Consider the following 11,379-nt stretch of genomic DNA (forward strand, 5'->3'; position numbering starts at 1 on the left):
TTACAAAAAGCTTTGTAAAGAGAAACAGAAGGAAATTCAAATATACTCTAGTATGATCTTATTATAATAAGCTCAAGTTATTTATGTCCAATTATATACAAACAATTAACTTTGTATGCTTTGAATTTAAACAGTAATAAAAATAATCATCATAAATACTATACCCTTAATTGTAAATAGTCCCAAGTAAGTGAGCTGCCTTCTGCCTCTTGCCTTCTTATTATTATTTTTTGTGTTTGACACAAATTGTCCATCCTGATTAGGGTTAGGGTCTGTCTGTGAAGGTTCTCAGTCATCCAGGTCATCGTAGTCTTAGGAGCTTGGAAAAGGAGCTTGACAGTCAGTTCAGGCTGATGATGCAGGAGAATAATGTTGTATGGGAGTGCATGAAGACCCAGTGTTTACGCACAGATAATATATGTTATATAATAAAAAACTACTTTTACTAAGAACTGTAATCAAAATTAAAGATGTACATAGCCAGGGAACATTAAACAAGCAGAAAATGTTTGAAATATTAGAAGATGCATAAACTATAACACTAAGTTTTCAGCAGAGTTTTAAAAAACACTCACAGAATCAGCCAAGCTCATTCAACTTTTAGGTGCTACAATCTGAAAAGTGTCAAAACAGAAACAGATCAGATGATGGTACAAAGTGGGTCCTATAACAAGGTCATAGCAGTACAAACAGGACACCATGGAACTGCAAGGCTTTACATATGAGTAGAAGAATAATTGACTGACATCTCCAACGTTAATTGAGTATTACATGTGATGCAGTTCTTTTATTTTGAAGTCAGTTAAAACAAAACATCAACCAATCTTATTGTTAGAAATGAATCTCTTTAGAAGGAAATTGTGCTTTAAAATTAAACTTTTTATGCAAACTTTCATTAGAATTGAGTAAATTTGCCTGCTTACATATTTGATTCTGATTTCATAATTTTTGTAAACATGTTAAAACATGTGAGCTTTTGTTTTCTAGTCTTTTGTGTCATTTTGTTGTAAACAGAATAATGAAATGGCTGAATACTGTCTTCCTTCTCACCATTGAAGAAAGACAAAAAAGTTTTATAATATTCTGGATAACTGCAAGCTTTATTGACACAAACATGAATCATTAATATGACAAGTACAATCACAACCAGCTGCTGAGCTGCACATGTCGCTCTTTAGCTTGTTGTTCTTGTCAACACTTTACATCAGTGTCTGTCAGGCTCAGGAGGGACTCGGAGTCAGACCGTCACTAAAGTTCACGTTTTACACACACACACACACACACACACACACACACACACACACACACACACGTGAGGGGGCACAGGAAGAGGGTCTCCGGGAAGCACAGGCACGGGAAGAAGAGGGCTATGTACAAAATCCACTGAAGCTCAGGTAGCTCGGACTCCGGCTTTAGCTCACCAACGGCGGTCCTCAGGCTGGCGAGAATCCTGGCACAGAGAGGAAAGGCAGGTAAGTAGTGGCACGACAGAAACTCAGAAAAAGGCTCAGATAGGTGATGACACTGACGAGTGTTACACAATAATCCAGCGAGGAAGCACTCTCAGCAGCCGCCTTAAGAAGTGGGTGAGATGATTGCTTGCAGGTGTCCGAGCCAGGGGCTGGAGCCGTCATGACTCCGCCCCGGTAGAGCGCAGTGCAGGGGAGAGAGAGAGATGCAGCACAACAAAAACACTTGTAGCCATACAGAGTCAGCCGAGAAGGCACAGGGTCATGACAGTACCCCCCCCTCAACGGGAGCCCCTCGGCGACCCACCCGGCCTACCCGGATGCCGCCGGTGAAACTCGCGGAGCAGACCAGGAGCCAGAACCGCCGACCGGGGCACCCAGGAACGTTCCTCTGGCCCGTAGCCCTCCCAGTCCACCAGGTACTGGACGCCCCGCCCCCGCCGCCGAGAGTCCATAATGCGGGTGATGTTAAACACTTCCTGCCCATCCACGAGCCGGGCGGGCGGAGGGGGCCCGGAAGGAGGGCACAACGGGCTGGAGAGCACGGGCTTGACCTGGGAGACATGGAAAACATTATGGATACGCATATTGCGAGGCAGCTTCAGACGGACGGACACCGGAGTGACCAGGGCCTCAATCTTGAACGGACCGATGAAAGCCGGGGAAAGTTTCTTCGACTCTGCACGAAGGGGAACAAAGCGTGAGGAGAGCCATACCTGTTGCCCAACTGTATAGGCAGGCGCAGGGATCCGGTGGCGGTCAGCGATCTCTTTATTGCACTCCGCCGTCCGCAGCAGAGCGGCTCGGGTGGACCGCCAGGCCCGGCGGCACCTGCGGAAATGATGTTGTACTGATGGGACGGCATGCTCACCCTCCACGGCCGGGAACAGGGGTGGTTGGTAGCCCAATGAGGCTTCGAACGGCGACAGTCCGGTGGCTGAAGAGGTCAGGCAGTTGTGGGCGTACTCAATCCAGGGGAGCTGCTCGCTCCAAGTGGCCTGGTTGAGAGAGACGACACAGCGGAGTGCCGCTTCGAGCTCTTGGTTGGTACGCTCGGCCTGTCCATTGCTCTGAGGGTGGAAGCCCGAAGAGAGACTGACCGCGGCGCCGATCTGCATGCAGAACTCCTTCCAAACCCGAGAGGTAAACTGGGGTCCCCGGTCGGAAACGATGTCCATCGGAATGCCATGAAGCCGGAAGACGTGGGTGGTGAGCAGCTGTGCGGTCTCCAGGGCTGTAGGGAGCTTGGGGAGGGCGATGAAATGAGCCGACTTAGAAAAACGGTCAACAATAGTGAGGATGGTGGTGTTACCGGATGACGGTGGGAGCCCCGTAACGAAGTCCAGCGCTATGTGAGACCATGGCCGTCCCGGCGTGGGGAGTGGTTGAAGAAGCCCGGCGGGTGGTCGGTTGGGACGTTTGTTCCGGGCACACGTGGCGCACGCCATAACGTACTCCCTGGCGTCCTTGTCCAAGGTGGGCCACCAGAAAAACCGCTGGAGGAAGGTGATGGTGCGGCGGGCTCCTGGATGACAGGTGAACCGGGCGGTGTGGCCCCAGTGGAGTACCTGAGGTCGAACAGCAGCAGGGACAAACAACCGACCAGGGGGGCCCGTCCCCGGGTCGGGGTCAGTATCCTGGGCCTCGCGCACGAGAGCTTCGATCTCCCATGTGACAGCTCCAATAACACAGGTAGCTGGAAGAATCGGTTCTGGATCGGAGTCTCCTTCCGTACTGGAAAACTGACGGGAGAGTGCATTGGGCTTCACGTTGCGCGACCCTGGTCTGTAAGTGATGGTGAAATTGAATCTTGTGAAGAAGAGGGCCCACCTGGCTTGTCGTGAATTTAGGCGTTTGGCGGACCGGATGTACTCAAGGTTCTTATGGTCGGTCCACACGATGAACGGGTGTTCCGCGCCCTCAAGCCAGTGCCTCCACTCCTCCAGGGCCAGTTTGACCGCTAGCAGCTCCCGATCACCAATGCCGTAGTTCTGTTCTGCGGGTGAGAGACGACGAGAAAAGAATGCACAGGGATGGAGCGTACCTTCAAATCGTTGAGACAGAACCGCTCCCACTCCAGAGTCCGACGCATCCACCTCCACCACAAACGGTTGCCTGAGGTTGGGCTGACGGAGGATGGGGGCGGTAGTGAACTTCTCCTTTAGTAGGGAAAAGGCCTCCTGAGCAGAGAGGTCCCACTGAAAAGGAACTTTGGGAGAGGTAAGCGCAGTGAGAGGTGAGGCGATCTTACTGTAGTCCTTTATGAAGCGTCGGTGGAAGTTGGCGAATCCCAGGAACCGTCGGAGTTGCTGGCGGTTCGGCGGTTGAGGCCAGTCCACCACGGCCCGGACCTTCTCGGGGTCAGGTTTGAGATCCCCCTGAGAGATGATATAGCCAAGGAAGGCCACCGTGTCAACGTGAAATTCACATTTCTCCGCTTTCACGAACAACCGGTTCTCCAGGAGGCGCTGCAGGACCTGCCTCACGTGACTCTCGTGCTCCGCCTGGGACTTAGAGAAAATGAGAATATCATCAAGGTACACAAAAGCACATCGATTAATAAAATCCCTCAGAACATCGTTAACAAGGGCCTGGAAGACCGCGGGCGCATTGGTTAAGCCAAAGGGCATGACGAGATACTCATAGTGTCCGATATGAGTGTTGAAAGCGGTCTTCCACTCATCTCCCTCCCGGATCCTCACCAGGTGGTAAGCGTTTCGCAGGTCCAGTTTGCTGAACACCGTGGCCCCCTGGAGTAGTTCGAAAGCAGAATTAAGGAGAGGAAGAGGGTACTTGTTCTTTACTGTGATCTTGTTGAGGCCGCGGTAATCAATACATGGCCGGAGCGTCTTGTCTTTCTTTGCAACAAAGAAGAAACCTGCCCCCACGGGGGAGGATGACGGGCGAATTAACCCAGCAGCCAGAGAGTCGTTGACGTATCTCTCCATGGTTTCCCTTTCGGGCTGTGTGAGGCTGTAGAGGCGGCCAGAGGGGAGAGGCGCCCCAGGGAGAAGATCAATGGCACAGTCATAGGGCCGGTGTGGTGGAAGCGAGCCCGCCTCATCCTTACTAAAAACTGCTGCGAGGTCATGATAGACGGAAGGAACCGAAGACAGCTCCGGTGACTTTGAAGGCTTCCCGGGGGGGGGGGGGAGAGGGAGCAGATGGCGTGGCGGCCCGAAGGCAGGTCATGTGGCAGCCCACACCCCACAACTTGCTCCTTCCTCCAGTCGATGTGTGGGTTGTGTTGTGAAAGCCATGTATAACCTAGTACAAGCGGGGTTACTGGAGCCTTAAACACACAGAAACAAACGTTCTCAACGTGGTTACCGGAGAGAGTGAGTGTGACAGGTAGGGTGACGTGCGTTATGTCGGGCAACCGGTGACCAGACAGGGCGGACACGCGGAGAGGATGAGGCAGTGGTCGTGTGCCAATGCTGAGCTTGGAGACTAGCGACGCATCAATGAAATTCTGTTCTGCACCAGAGTCAATTAACACAGAGAGGGAATGGGACAACGACCGGAGGGTGAGTTTAGCAGGCAGCAAGAGACGGGGAAGAGGCTTGTTGCTGGACAGGTCGCCCACCAGTACCCTCTCAATTACTGGCGGGCGCCTCCCTTTTGCCAGCGCCGGGCAGGCAGAGATGTAATGCCCCTTGCGACCGCAATACAAACACTCACCCGCGGAAAACCGGCGTTGTCGCTCTGCAGGGGTGAGTCGAGAACGTCCCAGCTGCATGGGTACCTCCTCCTCAGTCCCAAAAGCTCTAGCCTCCCGTGCGTCGGGTTGGGGCTCCCGAGACGCCAGGGGCTCGCGAAACTGCTGTCTTCGTGAGCTCTGGCGCGCCCGCAGGCGATCATCCACCTGAATACACAGGGACATCAAAGCATTTAGAGAAGCAGGAAGCTCCCGCATCATTATCTCATCCTTGAGCTCTTCGCGGATATTATTTAACAGAGTGGTCTTCAGGGCCTCAGGTCCCCATTTGGTCTGTGCAGCTAGAGTCCAGAAATCAACAGAAAAGTCAGCCATGCTTCGCCTACCTTGCTTCAGATTAATCAAACGATAGCCAGCAGCCTCCGTACTAGAGCCTTTATCAAACACCGACTTGAAGCGAGACAGGAAGTCATCATAAGACATTCCGGGGCAAGCCTGTAGCTGGGCCTGCGCCCAGGCCAGGGCTCGATCACGTAGGAGCTGGGTGACGTAAGCGATCTTAACCCCGTCAGAAACAAAAACATGAGGCAGTAATTGAAACTGCATGGAACACTGCAACAAAAATCCCGCACATTTTCCCATCTCCCCAGAAAAAGCCTCAGGTGAGGGTAAAAGCTTATCCAACGAAACCGCGGAGACAACTGAAGCTACCGCGCTAGCCGCCTGAGTAGCTGTGGCTGCTGCAGTGACGGCAGGAGCGTGTGTTACCTGGGGAGGAGCCGCAGGAGGCTGATCGTCGGCCAGTGGAATCCGTTGGGCGAAGGCCTGAGTTAGAGACGCCACGTCTCCGCTGAGCCGTACTAGCATTTGTTCGTGTCGGTGCAGAAGCTCCTCCAGAGACATGGGGGCTGTCGCTGCCGCGGCTGGGTCTGCTGAGTCCATAGCGATGGCTGGATTATTCTGTCAGGCTCAGGAGGGACTCGGAGTCAGACCGTCACTAAAGTTCACGTTTTATTTACACACACACACACACACCAGGTGCGAATATATATAGGTGAGGGGGCACAGGAAGAGGGTCTCCGGGAAGCACAGGCACGGGAAGAAGAGGGCTATGTACAAAATCCACTGAAGCTCAGGTAGCTCGGACTCCGGCTTTAGCTCACCAACGGCGGTCCTCAGGCTGGCGAGAATCCTGGCACAGAGAGGAAAGGCAGGTAAGTAGTGGCACGACAGAAACTCAGAAAAAGGCTCAGATAGGTGATGACACTGACGAGTGTTACACAATAATCCAGCGAGGAAGCACTCTCAGCAGCCGCCTTAAGAAGTGGGTGAGATGATTGCTTGCAGGTGTCCGAGCCAGGGGCTGGAGCCGTCATGACTCCGCCCCGGTAGAGCGCAGTGCAGGGGAGAGAGAGAGATGCAGCACAACAAAAACACTTGTAGCCATACAGAGTCAGCCGAGAAGGCACAGGGTCATGACAGTGTCGTTCTCTCACACACAAAGCTGTATTTCCTTCTACAAACAAAAACACATATAGATCACAGAGGCAGGTGTCTTTCTCCTGCTCCCCACACACCCGGCTCCTGTCCTGGGCTTCAGTAACTCCTCTAGCCTTCACACCAGCTCCTGCTCAGGGACTGGGACTGTGTGTGGCCATGATGGATGACCTTGCAGGAGTAAAGCTCTCCCTTCAACCAGCTTTTCTGGCTCAAGGTCAGGGTGCTGCTGCTGCTGTAGCGATCACTCTTCTTCTCCTCTGAGCTGGTCAGGACCCCTTCTGTCACCTCACTGCCGTCCACCTCCCATCTCACCTCGGCTCCCTCTGGAGAGTAGCCGGTCAACAGGCAGGCCAGTGTGGTCGTGCACCCAGAGAGATCCTCAGGGGAGGGTTGAAGCAGAGAGACTGAGGGTCTGACCATGGGGCCAGCTGGAAGGGAGAGCATGAACACACAAGGAGCAGATTAACTTCTGCTGTAGGACAGAGAGCTGAACATTACACAGTTATGATACATGACAGAGATTAACAGCATCGTGGAAGAAATGGAAAAATAACAATTACAAATAACGACAAAGTTGGAATTTTACATTTAAAGTTGGAATTTCCCCCTAGGTTACACATCTTTTTTTCTAAACCTGCCATAAAAGTAATTATATTGTACAGCATCTAGTTCCTACATTTATTTTCTTAACTGAAAAAATGAACCGTCTGTACAGACTGCCATCTGTTTGTTTCACTTCAGTTTTACTACCTCAAAGTACTGAACCATAAACTCGCGATGGAACCGTTAAATTGCATCTAAATAAAACTCTTTTATTTTTAAGCCAAGAATGTAAAACCTTTTTATCCAGCTAACTGTTTGTACAAATAAATAAAATCAAAGCTTCCTCGTGCTATTTTCAGCCTCAGATTTTGTGAAAAAATATTTGTTCACAGATGAATACAAAAAAACTTAATTAAAATAGATTTATTCAAAATATAAATTAAATTTTCAGTACTATATAAACATTCAGTTATGATACTGTATTATATATTCACACTTTCTGATACCAAGTTTTCAATAACAGCTACTATGACTAAACCCAACCATGTACACATCATGTAAAACACACAGAATAAAATTTAACACACAATGTTTAAATACATTCTGATGACATATTCAAAATAGTAATAGTATAATATTTTGTGGTAATGAGAAGATTTAGATACTTACAGTGAATGATGAGTTTGGTTCCTCCACCAAAAGTCCTCCACAGTGATACAAACTCATTAAGCGGCCGTACAAAAACCTCCCACACTCTGATCAAGCCTCTAAACGCTGGAAATTAACTACTTTCCCCAGTAAACTTCACAGTTTAGAAAATATTTATCATAAAAGTGTTTGTGTTCAATTGACTTTCTTTAAAAAAATAATAATTAAGGATTGTTTTAATATTTTTCTTGATTAAAAAAGTAAAATCTACGCTTTCCAACCAACCTGCCATTTTAATCTAGATGTTAAAAAGAATCGCTTTTCTGAAGTATTTTCCAGTGTTTTGTTAGAATCATAATCATGTCATAATAATTTATTGTTGCTTCTCACATTTCTTTGTTGTGTGTTGAGAGCAGAGAAATGATTTCCATAGAGAGGAGGCTTTGCATCATCAGCTGATCCTCCAGAGAACTGAGAAGGTTTATAGTCCTGTGAGTTCAACACTGCAGGACTCACATCTGTCAGTCAACACAGCAGAAAGCACAACCACCATGACTCTCATCACCATCCTCATCTGGACGCTGACCTGCTGCTGTTTTACAGGTTCATTGACTCAGCAACATTTCAAACATGATGTGCTGCTTTTTCTCTCATTGATTTCTGCTGATAAATGAATGATTTGTTTTTGTCTGCAGGATGCAGCGGTCAGGTGACTGTGACTCAACCTACAGTACTGACATCTGCTCCTGAATCCACTGTCACTCTGACCTGTAGGACAAACAGTGCTGTTGCAACCTGTAATAGTAAACCTTGTATGTTTTGGTATCAACAGAAATCTGGACAGACTCCAAAGCTCCTAATAAAACTGGGGAACAAAATTCAGTCAGGAACACCAACTCGATTTAGTGGCAGTGGAAGCAGCTCTGACTTCTCTATGACCATCAGTGGAGTTCAGGGTGAAGATGCAGCAGTTTATTACTGCATGAGTATCCATGTGATAAACAGTGCTAATGTGTTCACACAGTGATTTGTAGTCGTACAAAAACCTCCCTCAGTCAGACTGCAGAGAAACTGAGCTGTTACAGCAGGAACTGACTGCAGCTGCTGAACAGGAAGAGACTCTGACACAGACCACAGAGCTGACAGTAACCTCACCAAGCACTAAACACAGAATTAAATTGAGATATTACATGTCTACTGTGGTATTTTGAAAAAAGGATTTTAAAATGATCTGCTGTAATCAAATCATTTTCTGTTACATCACATTACTTGACTGTATTTACATCAAGAGTTTTGCTGTTTCTATAAACAGATGAATAAATAAATCTTTACATTTATATTCATATTAAGCTTCTTGATGATGATGAAAAGATATTTTCTGCCAAAAAGATCCCATCTTTACCAAAAAATATCTTTTGATACCCTTTTAAAGCTTTTGGGAAAATATTCTGTTGACTAATGAGACAAAAGTTGAACTTTTAGCCAGTTTGTATGGCAGTAAAACCAAAACAGCATTTCATCAAAAGCACCATACCAATAGTCAAATACAATGGTGGTAGTGTGATGGTCTACTTTGCTGGTTTGCTGCTTCAGGATCTGGATTAAATGCCATTGTTGATGATTTCTGCTCTCTGCAAGGAAATCCTGAAGAAGAATGCCCAGCCATTAGTCTGTGCCCAACAGCTCAAGAGCATTCAGATTATGCAACAGGACAATGATCCTAAACACTCCAGCAAGTCCACCTCTGAACAGTGCAGCTGCAGTGATGCTGAATTAAAACAAATTGCATGTTTTGGTTACATCTGTCAATTTGTCCTGGAGAGACTCCGCCCTTTTCCCGTTTTACTAATTTGACACACCTGAGAGGAAGGAGCTGGCGGTGATTTACAGAGAGTGCTGGATGCGTGGGCGGTGAACGAGGAGACGATGCCAGCGAGCAGGGATCGGAGCGAGCGGTCCGGCGGCTGGAGGAACTAGAGGCGACGAGACAGTGCTCTACCTTCGGCGGCGAGACGGGCCGGTGCCGATTGGCGCGTTACAAGGAAGCGGCGGGCAGAGTTGAGAGCTCTGCCCACCCGGGGTCCCTGACTTATCCCACTCTGATGAACGGTAGCCGCTAAAAGAGTAGTGACTGTTGCTGCCCCTTTCTTTCCAGCGCCCCGGAGCGGAGAACACGGACAGGAAGGCGAGGACGCCGCCGGGTTTCCCCCTTGCACACTGCTTGCCTGGATTTTTAATTTTTAGTGACTTTTATACCGTGGCGGACGCCACTGGGTTTTTAATGTTGTGTTTCATTAATGTTTATTGTGTTGTTCCCTGGCCAGGGTTGTTTTAATTCATTTTACATTTTTAACTGTTTAAATATAATAAATTATATTTTAGTCATACAGTTTTCAATTCTGTGCATTCCCTTGGCTGCTCCACTGCTCCTTCCGTTTTTGGGGATGGTTTCCCTCCTGTAGTACACCTGTGTTAATTCACAATCTCCTTCACCTCAGTTACATAAGCACACTCACATTCAGCTATTGAGCCCTGACAAGTCCAGTTCCTGCTGACCAAAGACATCCCCACAGCATGATGCTGCCACCACCATGCTTGACTGTAGGAATGGCATTGGTCAGATGGTGAGTTGTGCCAAATTTCCTCCACATATGATGTCAGGGATTCAGGTCAAAGAGTTCAATCTTTGTTTCTTCAGATGAGAGAATTTTGTTTCTCGTTGTCTGAGAGTCCTTTGGGTGCCTTTTACTGAGTGGCTATCATCTGGCCACTCGACCATACAGGTCTGATTGGTGGAGTTCTGCAGAAATGGTTCTCATCTCTCCATAATAAGATTGGGCACCAGACTATGAAACATATTGTAACGATGGTTAAATGTTATTTTACAGTGACATGTTGGTTATCTCTGCACACTGTTGTTATTTCTTTAAGATACATGTTTGGTTGTGCTGCAGGAAATAGGGAGTTAATGTGTGCAGGAAGGGGAGGGGGGTCCTGGTTGTTGTGTGACTGTGCGGGGCTGAAGTCAAGTGTTGTACGAGGGCACTCTCCCCGGAGTTAACGGCCCGTTTGCCTGTGTTACCGAATAAACGGACAAACTGAGATCCAACCGTCTGGTTCTTGTGAACGTTACAATATCATATGCAGACAGGAAGTGGTATTCCTGTCCCTAAGACCTCTAGGCATTGGGGAGAGACCTCCAGACCCAGGGGCGTAGATTTGGCATGGACGGAAGGGACATGTCCCCACCAATAATTTGATCTCTTCGAGTAAAGAAAAACAAAACCGATAGTAAGAAAAAAAAAAAGATCAACTTCTCATTCACCCAGCGATGCAGAAAGAGTTATATTACGTTCTCTACTGGAGTCCTACATCATGTGACAAATATGGCCAATGTGATTGGCTGTGCCTTTCAGGGAGCTCTGTTTAGTTTTAGCAGCGGCAATCCTGCGCTGCAAAGACCTGCAAGAAGGAGAGGAGGACGGCAGCAAAAAAGAAGAAAAGAAAAAATTACTAAAATCGTGATTTTTTTGCGAGAATGTCTCATGACAGTGACGTAAG

At 48.2% G+C, this 11,379-nt stretch overlaps 1 gene segment (V, D, J or C); it reads right to left on the reverse strand.

Annotated features, from left to right (window-relative positions):
* Positions 1-6,615: 6,615 nt before the first annotated feature.
* Positions 6,616-7,948, reverse strand: LOC120739714 (the record flags this gene model as incomplete). The annotated part of the segment is given in 2 exon segments: positions 6,616-7,055; positions 7,840-7,948. Coding segments are annotated over 2 exon segments (429 nt in total), but the record flags the coding sequence as incomplete, so codon positions are not given.
* Between the last annotated feature and the right edge of the window lie 3,431 nt (positions 7,949-11,379).

The sequence above is a fragment of the Simochromis diagramma genome, unplaced genomic scaffold, assembly GCF_900408965.1.
Source record: "Simochromis diagramma unplaced genomic scaffold, fSimDia1.1 OVJJ01000304.1, whole genome shotgun sequence".
Taxonomy (NCBI): Eukaryota; Metazoa; Chordata; class Actinopteri; order Cichliformes; family Cichlidae; genus Simochromis; species Simochromis diagramma.